Genomic DNA, 20,123 nt, shown 5'->3' on the forward strand with positions numbered 1-20,123 from the left:
ATGGAAAAAATATCCTCCTTAGTTGGAGGTTGTTAATATGCATTTTAAAATAAATTACCCTTCGAATAATTACCACAATCAAAAAATGCATTTCATTACCGACATATGAACTCCTGTTGACTGTCTGTTATCTGCTAAAACTAGCGAACATCACATACATTTGTTAAAAAAAAGTTCTCTACAGAGCTCTGCAATTCTGTGCATGTTATAAAAGAACTGGGGGACACTTAGCTGATGAAAAATAAACTATGACTAAAAATAAAAGGCAAATCTTTACTGAATGGTATTTGCCAGTTTCACAGTATAAAGTCCTCTGCTGTGAAATATTTTCAGATATACATGCAGCATTTAGATAAAGAGAGGAGGATCATCTGATGATGAACCGTTCCACCCCTGAAGAGATGAGGTTACTTATTGGTGTTATCAAAAACAATACTTTTGGATCTGACTGTGGGGCTAAATACAAAGTGCCAGACAGAATTAGTATTATTGTCTGTCTTCAAGTCACTGAAATTACTAGTAGCACTGCATTAAGGCTACAATGGTGACTGTACATCCTACAATTCTTCAGGTCTCTTAACACTAATAATGACCCACACAAAGTGAGAAGCTTGTTCATGTTTAGATATTCATATAAAAACCCTACTTAAGATTTTTGTAAATAATGCACATATTTTGCCTCTTGACATTATCTGTTTAACAGGAGTCTGAGATCTGTTGTGAATGTTTACATAGTGTACAAAGGCTTATTCCTACAGAATACTAATACAGAGTATGTCTTCTGTTAGATATTAATAAGGTCTTGTCAAGTTACATGCATTATAAATTAATAGCCTGTGAAGGTTAAGATACAAGAGTAATAGCATGCACCAGTTTCCCAGTGAAAATGGTAATCCAACACAGGATGGATGGATGGATGGATGTATGAAATTTAGGGATGTGACCCCAGGACCCTACAAGTCATTCAGCTCTGGCAATTCATCACAGTCCCTGCTTTTGATGTCATATCTCCTTGTAAAAAGCTGGGAACAGTTATGAAACCATGGGATGATTACAGTGGGTGCTCTTAGGGGCCTCAACCCAAGACCTTGCTACATTCATACCTTGGTATCCCAGTAAATGCTTTAAAAATCATTGCCTTTTCTTCTCCTCACATTTATATAATTTTTACTCTAATGAATTATCATACTTTTCCTTCTTTTGTCCTCTTATCCTCTTTTTATATAGCTTTCCATTTCATATATTTACCATTTATAGTAAGTAAACCATGGGTTGATTCAGAGAACTTAAATTTCATATATTTACCATTTATAGTAAGTAAACCATGGGTTGATTCAGAGAACTTAAATTAACAGAAAAATTATCAACCATCCCACTATGGTTAATAAAAGCATTCACAGAACTGGATCAGAAGACTAAACTAGTCTTACACAGAAAAATTACTAACCATCCCACTGTGGTTAATAAAAACTTTCACAGAACTGGATCAAAAGATTAAACTAGTCTTACACTATTACACCTTTCCCAATAAGTAATTTACAGACAATGTAAATCTCTATGAGCATATATATCCTATAATAAACATCATACCAACATACTAAAACTAACAGAAACTAAGTAATATTTCACTAAACAGCATTTTTGTTGAAAAACATACCGAAATAAGTGAAAAGTCTACTATTTTTAGAGCAAATAAAACTTAAATTCTTTACGTAACTACTGTAATTGGCAAAATGCCAGAGCCCAAGCAAAGCACAACTCCATCCACGAAACTGTTTCTGGTAATAATCCTGATGGCGATACCACAAAACTCAGACTCCTTACATCTACGTGTACCAACCTTGAGGTTTAGGCTTAGTTGATGCATTGTTGGCCAACACGACATCAAGTGGCTTCAGTGGTCTAAGCCTTGGGCGTTCTATAGATGCCGATGTGTTCTCATTGTTCCAAGATAACGAAAACTTTAACAAGGGGTCATTGTTGAAACAATCCATTTTCAATGTATCGATGCTCTCCCAACTGGCATTCTTTTTGGGGCTAGATTTGCACAACTGATTCGAGTCACTAGAATGGAACTCTAGCACTAATTCATACTTTCCAGGTGTGAGTAAACAACGACCATGACGGTCAAATATAACTAGTTCCCCACAATACACAGAACCCACACCACTGTGAGTATCACCATTCATGGCATTGGTTGGAATATTAGACTCCTGACAGTCCTGGGAGGAACTTCGACTTATACGACGGCGTTTTAATACAGGTTCTCCAGCTGAAAGTTAGAGCAGAATTAAAATACAGTATTATTATTACTGTATATATTAATTTGATAAGACCACCGAGTCACAATTCTAAACTCTCGCTCAGCTTACCTGAAAGACTTTCTCTTAAGTGGAAATTGGAGCAAAGTAAAGTTAAAGAATTAAAAGAATTTGTAGTCAGGTGGGAGGGGACTAAAGGTAATGAAAGGAAAGTAAGACATACAGCCCAGCAGCCGAGGGCAAAGGGACTCTGCGAGGAACTTTACGAACTACTGTGATATACACTAATAAGCAGTACTCATTCATGGGGTCATTAAAAACAATTGCGTGGATCTACACACAAATTTGAAATTTTTTTTAGATTACAAGCTGTTTCAAATTTTCAAGATTCAAGCCCTAGGAGAGCTGTTAATCTGCTCAATTGTCTGGTTAAACTAAGATATACTTAATTACTCAAGATTCAAAATAAAATTGTGGTCATCTCAAATGAATAACAGCACTTCAGCTTATCAGACATTTTGGGGGTATGGCTCTCTCAACTAGCAGCAATTCCACATACGTAGTTCCTAACCTGAGCTAGCCTGTACTTTACACTCAACAATCAATTTAAGAGACTTATCTAAAAATGTATCAGATCTAAAATGGGAGCTGTTAAGTACAGAACGCTGCTGAGGCGTTACTTCACTAATCACTAAATTAACACTATCATAATGGATGACAATGGATGGTACACAACACAAAATGCAAAGATATAGTACAGTAAATACATTTAGAGATGAAGGTTGAAACTCAGACAACAAAGTTTCAACCCATTATGTCATTCTCAGTCCAAGTCTACATGTACATTCCAAAGTTCCTAGACTGCTTTTACTTTCTTTCTAAAGTACTATTTTGTAGACTGTTTCTTTCTATTTCACTTACATTAACATACATTATGACTTTACATTTAGATTACAACAAAAAATAGCTGATAATAAGCACATCCATGGTTTATACACATCACAAATGTGTCAAATTTAAAATAATCAGGCAATCTATTTTACAACATATGTTAATAATGTAACAGCCCAGATAATGAAGCTTTGGATAACCAGCTCATTACTGAATCTGTTCCCATTAGTGATCAACTTGCACTGAAAAGCAGAACCACTCACATAATTATCATATGTATTTATATATACAGGATTGCTGAGTAGGTCTGTACAAACAAACACTAAAGATGTTCAACTTACCATTTTCCTGGTCATGTACTAACGATACACGAAAGACTAAAACGTAAGATTTGACTTGATGACCATTATTAGCCATAAAATTATGCGTTGGGATGCTAATGGTGGCATTTCTACCGCATCCAATACCACCTCCTCCCCCTCCTTCCCCTTCTGGAGGGTTGATATTAACGTCTTGAGTTCCCACTGATACCTAAAAACAATAGATTAATTAAGAGCAATTCTAGTTTCATTATTCTTGCCAACATAATGAAGCAATATCATCTGAATGTACATAAAACTGACTGCTTAGAAGAGTTTACCAATACCAGAGGTAAAATTCTTAACTTTTTGCAAGAACGGCCCTTTGAGAAAAAATGCAACTGGCCAGCCTAAACAACACAGTCCCATTTATTTAATTTTCAAATAGCCTACTCTCATGTAACCAAACATACTGGAACTGAAAATAAAACATTCTGTAAGATTGTCAAAAGGTTAAACTTGGTGTTAAAGTACAACACTGATTTTTACAACTCACAAATCACCTGAACACCTCAAAATCATGCACAGAAGCAGTCATATTAAACTGAAATTATCTCAAGTGAGAGAATGCAGTAGTTTTAACAACTGCCATCAATATGGGGAAGCCAAAGTACAATACGATGCATATAACATTTGTGATAATTCATACCACAGTTTGTAAGAATTTTTTGCATTAAAAGCTCTGAAGGAGCCATATTTCTCGTCATATGATTAAAGACAATGCTTGCAAATTTCATGACAAAATGCCCACAGAATAGTCACGGTTTTTTATTTTATTTTATTATTTTTTTTTGCCTTTAAGTTCCTGTTCTGATAATGGTTTTGTTAATTGCACAAAACAATATTTATCAGTAATTTTGTACATCATTTTCCTACCTGTATGTAAAGTTTATTGAATCTGAGGAGTGCAGTACATTTGGTTATATTGTTGGAATATAGAAATATACACTATTTAGCCTAGTTTAGTTATATTTCATGTAAGGTCTGAGCAGGATTTAACTTCACCAGTCTTAGCTATACGTACATGAAAACAAGTAAGATTTAATTTGCAAAAAAAATTAATGTACAGCTGGCAATAGATAAAGCAATCCTTCCTCTGAGTTCCTAGGCTAGACATCGACAGTTTTAGGTTATCCAAAGCACCTAAATAGCAGGAACTTGTACACTCAACAAAAAAGCAGATCAAAATAACCAACTTTCATTAACTGCTCAAACTAACATGTGCTGTAAGCCAACCACACAACTGAAAAATAGCTTAATTTACATCTTTGCAAAATTAATGATACAGAGTAATTTACTACATTTCTTCATACATTTTTGATCACGCACATAACCATAAAAAACAAGTGCATGTTAACTCTAACGCCCAATTAATTACTTTGGTTCTTTGCATAACTTGAAAACCAAATGTCTAACAAAAGAATTATAAATAATCTAACTTAAAAATAATTATTAACAAGTAAATAAAAACTTTATGATCTAAGTACCAAAAATATAACTGTCTTCAACTAGAGACAATAGTCTAATTGCGATTCTCATAAGAAATTTGACAAATCTAGCTGCAATGTCAACATAAGTGCAATACTGCACTATATATTGTTTAGCATACGATACATACATAATCTGCATAACATAATAAATTCTCATGATCAAGGATTTTAGAATACATGTACAGTATGTATATCATCAGCATTTTTAGAGTATAGTTTAAAAGGACCAAGAGAGATTTCTATACTCTCATAGAGCTTACCAACAGTTATTCTTGAAGACTGAACAACGTAATTTAAAATACTGCCCAGCTACATAGATGATACCCAAGGAAATGGAAGAAAATCAGACAGATTGCAATGAACTAAACCAAGGGGATGCTGCACAAAACCTGTAACATCCAATACGGTTCTGTACATATAAAACCAATCTTTGCTAGTGTATTTTTTCTTCCACTGATAATCACTGTCAAAGTTGTTGTAGCAGCTTGTGGTGGGGAAGGTTCAACATTCATTATAAAAATTTCCAAACCACAATCCAGCCGTAAGTTCAGGTCTGCTTGAATACACACTGCTTTTGACTGCTTTCTTTTGTAAATGTGTTAACTAATGTCAATGGTTTGTTTTCCTCTCCAAGATTTACACTTATGTCAAGTGTGATACTACATATACGCTTGTATTGGGCAATACTGCAAACATACTGTATAAAAGACACCTTATTAAATATGAACTAAAACTCAACTGAAAATTATATAACAAGCCTGTTACAATACAATGAGGCAAGAAATTCATGGAAAATGGGAATAAATGAAGACCTAGATCTGACTGGGATTTCGAGAGAAACTGCATAATTCAGAAGGCAATGGAGAGAACTCATTTAATGTTTAACCCAGCAAACAGGAAATCTGACTGACTAAAAAAAAAAAAAAACTATAAGAATGGTTATGTAAACTACCGTAAAATAATAACTTTGTTCCTTATATATGTTTATTTAGTTCCCAATCACCCTTTGTAGAAAATATATATATATAAATATATATATATATATAATTATATATATCATGATAACAAAATACATCTCAAAAACATAGCACGGGATCTAAACAAACCAACGCAGCTCTCGTGCAAATCATATTTACTGGCCAAATTCTATCCCTAAGCCTATTATAAGAGGTAAATAGGAACTAAGAGGATGGTAGCATCTATAAAATATTACAAATGGAAAACATATACAAGTGACTGCCTATGAAAACCAGAAAGTATCTTCCTGATGTACAGCAGACAATCAAAATTCAATGACATTATGAGCAAGCTACCCTATAACCACTAGCATCCAATTAAATAATACATTTCTAATACAACTTTCTTCCCTTTAATTTTTCAGTTCAGTTATTCATACTTAACTTACAATAATAAAACTTAAAAAAAGTCAGAACAAAACATCATAATAAAAAACGTACAGCTTTCCTAAATACCTGCATCAACGGTGAAGACGACTCTTTTCTCTTCTTGTGACACATTTTTACTATAAACGTTTCGACACGCGCTACGTCACCAATCTGTCCATCCACTGTAAAAGATGACTTCCAATTACATTTACAAATGATTATGCATACTGTACTAGCCTATATAGGTAACATTATTTTCTATGAGATGTCTTAACCTTTTTAGAAAATTTTATACAACTATTTAATAATCTTCATAATTTGCTTTACAGATACAGTACAACTTAAAACTTTTATTAATCCCTTAATGGAAATCAGGTAGAGATATCGTTGAATCACGAGAGTAAATAAGGCATGAATCACGAGGGTAAATAAGGCATAGAAGTACACTGATAATGGACAAGACTTCCTCTAATTGAAGAAACTCCCTGTATCTCACCTGCCACAAGATCTTGCGTCTAAACTTTGGCTGCAAATCATATGTGCCAATAAAAGTGGTAAGGAAGAGCACACAAAGTAAAATAAGTCTTGTATCTGAACCATGAAATTTTTTAAATGCCTTTGACAAATGCATATGAATTTCATATTAATTTTACCAATGACAAATAGTTCCTCAATAGGGAGACTGAACATCAGCTCCAAGCTTGTGTTTGGAGCCAATACCCTACATCATATAGCATGCTGTTGCCACTTGGATTATTTCTTGTTTAATCCTCACAGTCATGCTAATGAATTTTTGGTCTTTAACTGCCACCTCTGTGCATGGCAACTATGCTGCACGTGAATTCCAGTTTTTTTGTTTGATGACTGATACTGGATGGTGGATATTTAGACTGGACAAGCTAGGCTACTGTAAAGAAGTTCTGAGTGAGAAATTTTGCTTGCCAGAGTCAATTTTTTAGGTTGTTCTGTGTTTGCTACACACTTATAAAGACATAAAAAGACTACATTAATTCTTATTTCATTCAATTCTAGAACATTTTTTAAACTTTGGTGTATTTTTATATGATAGTCTAGTCTAGTCACTATTTTCATGACTACAATACACTTTGGACATAGCTGCAACCCCCTTGGACCTATAGGTGCTAATGAGAGAGGTTATTGTATTTCTGTTACTTGGTAAACAAGAAACTTGCAAAACTACTCACGTTTGCTATCATGAAAGCCACTAAATGTAAGGTTGAGATAACTCGCAGGTCGTTCACTCTGGCGTTCACTCTTCTGCGTGACCTGGGAAAGGCATTAAAAATTACGGTAATTTTATGTCCTGTTTGATTCAGGTTAGTTTCTGTAGACCTCTTTCCACAAATAGGAAATCTTGAATATCAAATGCTTTCACATAACCTTAAAAGAAGGCTTATGAACAGAAAACACTTCCCACCCATTTTCATCAGAAACTATCAGTTAAATTAAGACAACAATTTGATAAGTGCTTTAACGTCTACCACTGTGAACATACTAAAGAATATTAAACCATTTTTATTGCAGGTTAAACCTAAAGCACAAGCTCTCTTCTTAATCTAGTTTACCAAACACCTTAAAAAGGCTAAAGCATCAACCTTCCCAACAATATCCTTAACTAAACAATTTGTCCCTAAATCTTATGCCATTCTTGAAATCATGCACCAAACATTTTTCAGTATTTAGTTAAAACATATCTGATTACTCAACAGTTCAAAGATTCCTTACAGAAAATTCATACTTTTCTTGAACCTTAAACTGACAATTTAATCTGGTGATGAAATACCAAATAACTAAATGTGATGCTGAGCAAACCTACAAACTTAAAAGTTCCTTCCTCACCTCAGCACCACTCAAACTGAGGAGATATTTGCATAAAGTGTACTATACAGAGCATAACAACATTGCAGTAGAGTTATCCATCCTATGCACAGGATATGAAGAAGACATGCATTCTCAGTTAGTCAATATGACAAGGTGGGTTACAGAAACCTTGCAAATTGTGGTCGATACAACGGGCTGTTGATGATGCCAGAGCAGAAAAGACCAAAAACTTATGCTCCACATAACAATCATGTACTGTGCTTGGATATAGAGCCTGGCTCCTATCATGAAATTTAGAAATTTTATACTTATGCTGTAGTGACTTTACCTAATTTTAAAAGCTTAAATTGTACTCTGAAATAAAAGCTGTAAATTCCTAGTTATATTCTTAGAATACAGAAGAACTGGAGAAAACAATGTTGTTATGCATGTTTTTCATGTATAGATTAATCATAACTTTATTTTATGCAAAGGGACCTCCCACAAATCAATAACCAAGAACTTTGTATTGGACAAGGATTGGAAATCAACTAGCTACAGAGACAAGCATCTATCATTAGAAAGGAACTTCATCAGATGATTGTCATCCTTGTCAACTAAATAAAAAGGGTAGGTTCATGGCTTTGGTCCATTTCAAAAAATAAAACCAAACATCATAGCTATATAGTACACTGAGATAGGGTAAAGGTATCCCTTGGTAAAAACCATGAAAGTAGTAAGGTGTTGGACTTTCATCCATAGGTCCCAGCTAAGCTGATATAACCATAATATACATATACTGTATAACTACAATTAAAATTTGACAGAAGTTATTGGTATTCTTAACTTGATGACAAAAATATATTCCTCATTTATCAATGACTATTTGACCCATCAGATGGCCTCTCATAACTTAGGGAGATACTGCTCCTAAATACAAGTTGCAAATGAGCATTTGTCAAGATGAAAATTCTGATCAAGAACACAATCATCATAAACTAGCATTTCATCAAGCTCATAACCACGCTTGGTCAGTGCTGTGCAAAAACAGCAAAGACTCACTTCCAGTATCTTATCTTGAGAAGTATTCCATTCTTCTGGCCTGTTTCAGATAATGGAAGGCTTCCTTTTAGGTGGTGAACACAGCATAAAATACATGAAAATCTCAAAATTGATTTTGTTTTTTGACTGATACTTCAGTGAGTCATCTTTCCTATAACTCTCTCAAATAAATGCTGATGACAACAAGAAAACTATACAAAACTGAACATGCATAAAGTAAGGTGATATCTAAAGCATATAACCAATAACATAAGTTATGAGGAAAATGGAAAATTTGCCAGTGGATTTTCTTCTTTATAAAAAAAAAAAATTCTGGATCAGTGGCTGGGCCCCAAGGGCATCTGTATCCAAGCTAGGCTTTAGAGTCAATGAGTAGCAGTAGATTACAATATATGCCATACAGCGGACTGGAATTGGAATATACAATCTGGGCCAAAGGCCAAGTGCTGGGACATATGAGGTCGTTCAGCACTGAAAGAGAAATTGACAAGCAAGATGGTTTGAAAGGTGTAACAGGAGGTAAACCTCGCAGTTGCACTATGAAACAACTGTTAGAGAGGGTGGAAAGTCAGATGTAAGAAAGAGAATATGAACGGAGGTACAGTAAAAGGAATGAAAGAGGGTGCAGCTAGGGGCCAAAGGGACGCTGCAAAGAACCTTTAGTAATGCCTACAGTGCACCACTTGAGATGCACTGACAGCACTACCCCCCTACAGAGAATGCCATACAGTGGGGGACAATTTCTGCACTCCCAATATTCTCACGTTTTCTCGGCATTTTCTAATTGGCAGCCAAGGAGTTTATAGCTACGTCTACCTATTTTCAGTGTTTTTACTTAACGTTCATCACGCTTTAACCTTCATACTTGGAATTTCAAATGACTTCACTTTGTTCTCTATTCTCTAGTTATCTTTGGTTTCTATTAAAAAAAAACTTCACTTTACAGTATTCTCTTTTCTCTAGTTATCTTTGGTTTCTATAAAGGGTTAAAATCTTCACAGATTCTGGATCTTTGAAGTCCACATCATTTTGATTTCACTATACAGTATTTATAGTGGCTGTGTAAAACTAAAAAAATACCTGGAATACTTACCTTATCTAAAAGATAATCTAATTTGAAAGACATACGATTTTTGTGACTTCGGCTCATCCGTCCTCGCATGTAGTATAGTGTGCGTTGTAAAAATATTGGCTGCAAAGAAAAGATAGCATAAACAGGAGGGTATGGTAATGTGCAATTTACCAATAATTTTTAACAAATGTCATGAAATTACAGGCCAATTTGTAAAACAGTTCATGTAAAACTCATTATTAAAATCACATAAAGAAAAAATATTGATAAGCATCTTAAAACATGGGGAGAGTAAGCTTTATCACCCAAAGCCAATTCATGATGATATCCTACTTTTAAACATCCAACATATTTTGTAATTACTTCAATAATTTTTGTTCAAAGGTAACTTTTCAAACTAGGTCACAAAAAACTTTCGCTTCTGTATTACGCATTTTTGGGTGAATACCTACCGTAATCCTTGCTAGTTCCCCTAGGCCTCAGATGTACTACTTTCCACCTGTCACTTTCATGTGTTCTCTTCAATCTCGACTGACTTTCCATCCAAATACCTTAATTTCTTCTTGCCAAAAGTTCACTTTTCGCTCAACAAATCCTTCTGAGCACCCCATGAAAATTTAGGAATGGAACTCTATGTTGTGATTAAAAATACTTTAAAACCATAATAAAAACTTTTTAGACAAACTCATGTAACGGGTATGTTTGACAATAGGCTCTTCCCTCTGTACTTTAACACAGTGACAACCATTAGTCATCCTCCTGCTTGATAATTTAGACTTTCATACCTTACATAAAGTATCAAACACTAATCAGATTAGACATCTTATACAGAGAGAGATAGAGAGAGAGAGAGAGAGAGACGATACTTACACTAAGTATATTTCTTGATCGTAGATATCGGTAGATTTGTGTAGGTTCTGTAAAAGAAAGGCAAATCATCAGTACTTGAATGCAAAACTTATATGAAGAGTCAAAATGTTTTAGAGACATTTTATAATTATTCTTATCATGCTTTCTAAACTTCTTCAAACTTACCAATATCCAGTTATATAATTGATTTCCTGACATAAAAATCCCTTGCCTACAATTTTCAATTGAAAACATACACAGTAAAAATAATTAGCCATTTGTTTACAGTAGCACTAACAGCCTGTATATAAGCTCCTTAACACTGACATGGTATGATTGAGGGCAGCACACCTGTTAAAATAGCCTTCCATGTAAAATTTACCCCACGCATGACACAAGAATTAAATGTCTGGTTTTGTCAATAAAAAGCTTAGAATAAATGATTCATCAAGATTTTATTCTGATGAAAATAGAAAAGTGAAAAGGAAAAATTAAATTTTCACTATACAGAACTACATATGGGCCCATAATCCACCTGTAATGGGTAGCATGCACATCATGAAGTATAAAATTCATTATAACCTATGACAGGCTATAGCCTAAAAGTTAGACTTGCATTAGGCTATCTCTGTAATGAAAATAACTAGTCATAAAGATTTGCCTGTCAAAAAACGCTCAATAAAATATAAAGTAAAACCTAAACATTAACGGATGCTTAAATTATGAGATCAAAACTGTGAGCTGATGTTTATAATAATACTGTATAGCCAAATGTTGTATACCTAGGCTGTAATTGTTCAGAATGCCAACCTATGGCCTAGGCAACAACCTTGTATACAAATTATAAAGTACAATAAAACCTTGCTCGTCCTGACTAATAAAGAGAGCCCTATCTAGATTCATCAACTGCCTGCATTTATTAAAAAAACGCTTCCTAATTTCATATTCAAGATATCAAGTAATACCAAACCAGGTACTGTATAGTAATTGTTAATGAATGTTTACAAATGCATTTGCATTTTAGTGATACAATTCTATACTTCTTTTAACACATTTCATACTGATAATTATACTAAACATAACAGTAAAATCAAATAGAGTACATTTTTTTTTTAATCTAGGCCCGTTGTAGCACGACTTGAGAAACTTCATGATATTGTCAGACCTAATGAAATTTTACAAGTGTCTGATACTTAAATATGTTTTTTCTGATTTTTTTGGTTTGAAATGACTCTCATGTCACATCTCATCAAAAATCACACTCAGCATGGAACTGTGGAACTGTGACACACACTAAGAAGAGGTAATGTTATATAATTCTACGGTGTTTAAACCATTGCCATATATTTTACTGTGCTTTAGGCTAAGTAAGATTTGGTGGGGGTTCCATGGGGCAATGTTCTCCAGAAAACATTAGGACCCAGCATCCTTGATTAGATCAGAATCCATCCCCATAAAGTATTTTACTCACTTATGGTGCTCTAAGCCTCGAGCCTAATCAGGACCCAACATCCAAGATTAGATTAGATTAGGTTAGGTTAGGTTAGGATGCATCAAGGTAAATCACTAATAGCCTATCTGTTGTCACACTCAAATATACAGTATACCACTAGGAGATTAAGGGGGATGTGAATGGGTTACTTAACCATTTCATACAAGGTGAATGTCAACTTTATCAAAACCACATATAAAACAATAACCTAGGTAGAATTTTACCCTAATACCATCATCATCATAACTAGACTAGTTCTGCCTAGTAGAAACAATTATAAGGTCAAATTTTACTGTAGGAATACAAAACTTATTTTCAATCTCAACTAGCATTAGCTAAGCTACCATAATCCTGTAAAGTAGGTCAGTGCTTCTGATATGGCCTGGGCCAAAAATCTATGGGAAATTGGATTTTGGGTGTCTCTGTCTATTAATCGGAGCCACCTGAGAACGACTGACACAGGTGCCGCCGAGGAAAAACCTGACCTTTACATCTGCCTTGTCCTGACCTAACCAGACCTTGCCTTCCTAACCTAACCTACACTGTCATGCCCTGACCTGGCCAGGGGGCTTCACCCACCCTGAGCCCACAAGTAATACCCAAAACTGGAAACATGGACTAAGTTTCTGCCCGGAAGTAGGGTAGCGTTCGAGCCTGCTCCTGTCGTTCTCAAAACTACCCTTAATCTGGTCAATACTACCAATAATTATGCCATCAAGTCCCACTGACTATGCAGTTTAATTTTGGTATAAAAATGAAAATTGACGTCAACGTAAACCCACATTTTAACTTAACGTCTTAGCCTCCCGGGGTTACCCTAGGTTGAGCCTAAAAGCGTGATTAGCCTCAGATATGTGAAACCAAGACGGAAATATTAATAAGCAATGCAGAAGCCTATCACAATCTATCATGGATTAGAAATAACAGCCCAACCTATCTTAGACCTTACCTACAGTACAACGGTAAACTGCAGACTAACCTAACCTAATCCAACCCCCAACCATTATCAAATTAGGGTAGAATACAGGGTAATGGGTAACAAATTATTTAGGGGGATCTGGGGGAAGGGGGTGCAAAGCTTCCCCAGCCAGGTTAGGTAAGTCTAGTTAGGGCAATTTCCCCCTAAAAAGCCTTCTACAATTATGCCCACTATACCTATAGATACAGGGTCACGAATTACTTGGGGAGATCCCCCCCGGGTCAGGTTTAGGCAAGGCGTCCAAATTTGGGTTACATGAAATTAAATCTGGTTATTCATACTCCCACTGAGGTAAAACTGAAGACTACTACCGCGGCCTGATTCCCGCCAGTAGGCGACCTCGGCGTTTACCGCCTTTTCCTGATGTCTGTGTTTACATTTCATGACTAATGTTTGTGTTTACGACATTTACATTCTTTCGTGTATGTTTTCACGTTCATCCCCAAGGGGCTGGCAGCACTGGACACGGTGGCCCCATTTACACGTAACCTGGTGGTTACCGAACCTACAGGGGCGCGGTGGTAGTACCCAGCACTGCCCGAAACACGAGTTACAGCATCCAACACCAACCAACTGACTAATTTATCAGAGAAAAATACGCTAAGGGGCTTCGAGTCCTCCTCGGGGCAACAACCCCGACCTCGAGCTGCCTGAAAACTCACTCTCGAAGGCTTGTAGAAAGAGCTCGTGATCGGCCTGAACCTCCGTGACGGGTTTGTCGAGCCCCATCCCATCTTTCTTCTTCTGGGGCATCGTCGTCGACGGCCTCCTCGACAGTCTCTCACATCGAAGGGGGAAAGAGAGGCGTTATTTCCGACGGAAGAATGTTTGTAAGGGGGGATTTTCGGGGCTTTGTTTACCGCTCAATCCAGGGACTACTCAACTCGCCGCGTTCCACCCGGCGGGATGAGGGTCCGTAATTCGGTCGTTGCTCGCATTTCTTTCGTGCGGGACGTACAGTCTCGCTTTATTTTATTATGAAAGATGGGAGTTTTTGTAATTTAAGCCTCCATTCAGCTGCTTCGTCGCCCCATCACTTGATCTTAAATCAGCACACGAACCTTTCAAACTGTTAGAAACACTACCACGGAGCTATTCAAGATGTGGATCTTTCTTTAATATGGCACCTTCGTTTTCATCTGAAAGATGTAAGTTTTCGTAGTTTACGCCTATATTCAGCTGCTTCGTCGCCTGATCATTTAATCTTAAATCAACACACGAACCTTTCAAACTGTTAGAAACACTACCACGAAACTGTTCAAGATGGGGATCTTTCTTTAATGTGGCATCAACAATCTCGCTGCACTTTTATCTAAAAGATAAACATTTTCATAATTCATGCATAGATTCAAGTGCATCATTAACTAATCTTTTCATTTTAAATCAATACATGAATCTCACAAAATGTTAGAAACACTACTATGACTTGCGGATATTTCATCAATATGGAACCTACAACCTCGCTTTGTTTTTATATGAAAGACATAAATTTCCATAACTTACACATATATCCAACTGCCTCATTACTTAATGATTTAATATCAAATTAACACACGAACCTCACAAACTTTTAGAAACACTACAGAGGAGCTATTCCAGTAGGTAGTATATTTACATCGACTACGGTACAAACAGAAGACAACCAGAATGCGGGAACCGTTCCCGCCTTTTTTTCAAATATGATGTTCCGCGGAGTCTCTGAGCGGCTGTCAAAAGAAACTTTTTATATATGATTAATGAAGCCTTAAAATACCTATGGGTATTGAAGTGAGGTGTTATGTGACTGAATGGAGGGTGCACGGGAAATGTTAAATATGGCGTCGATTTTTCTTTCAAAGGATCTTTCATGCTAGAGTTCTAATAACACTTTTGTTTTATGGTGCTGTCTTATTATGATAAAGTTTGCTATCTTAAGCAATCTTTTTCAAGTATGTCTATATATGTATATATATACGCTGTATATATCATAGAGAGAGATAGAGAGAGAGAGCCAGAGAGAGACTGACCGGAGCAACGATAGAAATTCGAGAGGCTTAGAATGAGCAGGTGGTGTTGTTTTAATCATTGAGACGCCACAAGATTCGCAAGAATTATTTTTCTAAGTGTATAATATATCTAGAAATGTGGTCCATAGTAAATCTAGGATAACAGAAATAACAATATACATAAAGAATAAGATAACATTAGATTGAAAAAGAATTAATGAAGTTGAATCTGTCAAATATAAAAAAATTATATCCAGCAGGGCATTCTTTGGCGCTGGAATTTAGTGACAGACAAAAAAAAAGCAAACCAAACAATGGGAAGAAAAAAAAAAGAGGCGGGTTTGGGAACAAACAGGATGAAATTACATACGAAAGTAAGATTGAACATAATATTAACTAACTCTTGCACGACGAGAATTGCTATATAGACATAAATCGTGGTATGACAATGAAAACAAATCTTAAAGGTTTTATAGACATAAAGCTTTAAGAAGAACATTAGGAGTCTGATGGCAGTAAAGAGTTAGAAATAATATCATACAGAAAATTATGGAAGTCGTAGAAGAGATCATAATGAAAGGGAGATCAAGGTAGCTTGGACGTACTGTACCCTCCTCACACCCCCTCGGGTAGTAGTATGTGATAGTGTGTGCCGGGCTCCTGTGGGCACCAGAGCTGTTGGAAGGCCTAGACCTACATGAATGAGAACTATGAGAAGGGGAGGTTGGAAATGGCTGGAGGAAAGACAAGAGAAGCGGGAATTTAGAGGCCATTTGCGAGGCGATCATGATATACGTTTCTCCCAGTTTGAATTTTAATGCAGTAAAATTATAGCTACGGTCTCGTCTCTCTCTCTCTCTCTCTCTCTCTCTCTCTCTCTCTCTCTCTCTCTCTCTCTCTCTCTCTCTCTCTCTCTCTCTCTCTCTCTCTCTCTCTCTCTCTCAAGGCGACTAACGACTGACAACGAAATAATTCACTCTTTAGGTTAGTTGACAAAATGGGTTTCAGGGAACAAGCCTAGTTCGTCCTTTCTTTGTCAAGGATCGTACCCTGGACCACTTGCCAGTGAAGCGACTATGCTGCTTTTAACACCACGAGAGAGAGAGAGAGAGAGAGAGTCTAGCCATAGAGACTGCTCAGTATCCACAACCAAATCTTCTTGCCATAAAATCCTAAGACTTTTAAGACGTCTTTTACGCCACATAAAAACTAAAACCCATTAAATAAAAATTCCTCAGAGAAAAAATAATCATTTCCTCTCTTGGGAGGCGAACAGATTAAGTTTTAGAAGTCGACACCAACCCTGAAAATAATCCGTGAACGTAAAAAAAAAAAAAAAAAGAGAGATCGGTTGTAATTTCCTAAGGAATGGCGTTCCCTTTCTTGCCAAATCAAGAAGTGTCTTGCAGAAGGGCAGAAAATATAAATAAAATGAATCTTTATAAATGCTAGGATTCCAAACTGTTTTTTCTCGCCTAAAAAGACTTGAGTCTAAGTCAGTTCCTTACAACTGAACAGCGTTAGGCGCACGTTTTGCAAAGAGACAATCATGCAAATGTGCGTTATCATACGACTCGGTCGTGCGATCACTACCGCTTTATGAATGTGAAACACGGACCCTTCCCACTAGGGCGTAATAGTCATTGTAGAACGAAAGGTGACTGTATAATGAGCAAATGTCGTTAAGAATGAAAGCAGGGTAGTGTCTGAAGCTAGGGAAGACCCTTATGAACTCGTCATTAGCATGAATTATAAGATATGACGAATAACCATTATATTCTTCGTTAATCTCGCACTGGCGAAGAATAGGTCATTCACCACCAGCAAAATGGTGGAGAGAGGAGATTAGCCATATAGTCCTACAATGGGTAGATGAGGGGATTGAGAATGCTCTTCTTTAAATGTTATATATATATTGTGTGTTTCAGCATTTATATTCGTGCTCTTGAAAAAGAATGCAAGAAAGCATTTAGGAACTAAAAGGCTAAAAAGGAAACCTCCAACAAATATAATACCGGATCAATGGACTGACTTGTTATTGCCTTGAGATTCGGCGGTTGGTTACGTAACCCAACTGCCTCTCTCTCTCTCTCTCCTTCCGGCCCTAATACGCCCATGAATAATGGCATGACGTTGCTATACAAGTATAAACCATTTATCTCTCTCTCTCTCTCATATACTGGTATGCAGCTCGATGGATAGGACAGTCAAGACGAGAATGATTACAGTGGTGAAAGTGTGAATGTACAGGTGATTGAGGAAACTGTAAGAATTACAAGATTATGTCATTATCCCATACACCAAGGGAGGTGTATAGCTGGAATTTCATAAGAGAAAATTAGACAATGACAAAATTGACCGGAGAAGAGCAACATAGGTCTAGATAATGGATATGTGACAGATAATTATGTGAAAGTTTTAAAGTAAATGAGGAAACAAGCATTACATAATATGGTCATAGAAAAAGCTTATAACAGAATCGAAAAATGCTGGTAAATTGTTAAGTGATTTCATTTTTCTTGAATGAAACAAAACGTCAGAATTTACAGCTAGGAGACTTACTAATTTTGTGTAAAGCTGAATCAACGAAGATTGTAGGTTATGTTTTCAGTGCGTTTCATTATTTTTATGAAATGAATGATGAAAAAAGGACAGTAGCGTTGTCGTATTAAAAGAATGAGTCATGAATGGAGTCCGGAACGGCAGATGTTTGAAGATGACACAGAACTGATTGGGATCGTGAAGAGGAACTGCAGAAAACAAGGAAATAGTTTGAAAATGGTTTTAAAAGAAGGAAGCAGGGAATAAATCTGAGGAAGAATGAGTGTATGAGACTAAGTGGATATCCTTTGCTTGATCCGACTGCTACCTACCAGTTGACCCAGTATATTAAAAAGGTCATGAGGACAGTAACCTCATTGCCAGAGACACTGTTGGGAACTGGATGCCTCTTCCCTTTTAATGTCAACTCGTATATTGGGGAAAAGGTGTATGGTGAATATCTATGAAGCCTGATGGAGCCATTGCTTTTTAAGTTATGGTTATATAGTGTGTGTGCGTGTGTGTTTGTGTATGACCTCGTTGTGGGGACTATTCAGTGGGAATTCTCTTGATACGGTAATTTTCTGAATGTCAGTAATGTTGAGATATCTCTTTTTTTTCTAGTGCGTCATTAAAACAAGCATCAAAACTCCAATATTATATATATATATATATATGTGTGTGTGTGTGTGTATACATATATTGTACATACAGTATATACATATATATGCATATATATGTAAGTATGCACCGTATGTATATATCATGAAAATTTCAACCATCTCTTTACCACAGCAAGCATTCGTTAAACGCGAATCACGCCGTAGAACTAAGCATACACTTATAGAGGTTAGTCGATTGTCATAATTCATAGCATTCAATGAATAAAGTTCCAACCGTTCAAGTCTATTTGTGTCGCGGTGTTGGACCAAGGCACTTTTGGTCCGTTGGGGAGACGGGAAACGAGACGACCGCCGGTCAGTCAACTTGGACCTCTTAGATAACCAATACCTCGGTCTCGCTCAACCACTCTCATCTTCGAGTTAAGAAGAAACAATACTGCGAGTTTCTCAAGACATAACTTTCATAATGGGATGTATAATGTTTCTTCTGCATATGGATGCGTACCGTTGATTATTTTTATAAAATCATTTGACGAAGAATTGCATACAATTCGATGCACAAATTACATGGTCTATGAACCGAGGAAATCGGTATAATCATTGTGATTCTTCTTCAAAGTCATAAAGGAAATTCTCACCGTGGTAACACTTAGACTAGCATGACATGCAGCGAGAGAGAGAGAGAGAGAGAGAGAGAGAGAGAGAGAGAGAGAGAGAGAGAGAGAGAGAGAGAGAGAGAGAGAGAGAGAAACCGGTTTTGAGCCACCGTTGTCGGAGGCGAGTGAGTGCTTCAAATGAGCTACAAAGGGGAAGGAAATTTCGGACTATACTCCGTCTGGATGTGACGAAAGGTTGGGTCGAGATGGCCGGGGGATGACTGTTACATCCGTCGTTGCAAGGATGTATTCTGGCCTGGGACCACTGCAGTACATCCGTTCAATAAGAAGAGATAATTATTATCTAACATGCAAATTGAAGGCTGTTCCCAGACGCATATTGTTTTTCCTTTTTTTGTTTCTTTAAACTTCTAGTTATGAAAAAAAGCATAGGAGGATAGATTTTTCCTCTTCTTAGTAAGAATGGTCGGGAAACGGGTTGGAGATGATCGCTACCAGATTGTTTTTATTACATTGCAGCTGATAAATCCTGTGAGGTGTCAGGATTATAAACGGTGGGGTACAGAGTGTCTGTCCTAATTCCTGCGCTGTGTGAGATTGTATACACAATTCATATATATATATATATATATATATATTATATATTATATATATATATATATATATATATATATATATATATATATATATATATAT

The 20,123-nt window shown here is 36.2% G+C and overlaps 1 protein-coding gene across 7 annotated transcripts in view; it reads right to left on the reverse strand.

The window, feature by feature from the left end:
• Nucleotides 1-14,858, reverse strand: part of Su(z)12 (Polycomb protein Su(z)12) — a 28,276-nt gene extending 13,418 nt beyond the window's left edge. For 4 of the 7 annotated variants that reach the window (XM_067090489.1, XM_067090492.1, XM_067090487.1 and 1 more), the window contains exons 1-7: nucleotides 14,324-14,547; nucleotides 11,212-11,258; nucleotides 10,363-10,461; nucleotides 7,592-7,673; nucleotides 6,459-6,568; nucleotides 3,494-3,683; nucleotides 1,841-2,272 (exon numbers count right to left, since the gene is read on the reverse strand). In XM_067090489.1, coding sequence (XP_066946590.1) covers nucleotides 1,841-2,272; nucleotides 3,494-3,683; nucleotides 6,459-6,568; nucleotides 7,592-7,673; nucleotides 10,363-10,461; nucleotides 11,212-11,258; nucleotides 14,324-14,414 — 1,051 coding nt within the window. In that variant the 5' untranslated portion in view covers nucleotides 14,415-14,547. Of the gene's footprint in view, nucleotides 1-1,840; nucleotides 2,273-3,493; nucleotides 3,684-6,458; nucleotides 6,569-7,591; nucleotides 7,674-10,362; nucleotides 10,462-11,211; nucleotides 11,259-14,323 lie in introns of all 7 variants that reach the window. The other 3 variants (XM_067090490.1, XM_067090488.1, XM_067090493.1) reach the window with 2 other exon arrangements.
• Nucleotides 14,859-20,123: the final 5,265 nt, after the last annotated feature.

This window comes from Macrobrachium rosenbergii, chromosome 47 (genome assembly GCF_040412425.1).
Source record: "Macrobrachium rosenbergii isolate ZJJX-2024 chromosome 47, ASM4041242v1, whole genome shotgun sequence".
NCBI lineage: Eukaryota > Metazoa > Arthropoda > Malacostraca > Decapoda > Palaemonidae > Macrobrachium > Macrobrachium rosenbergii.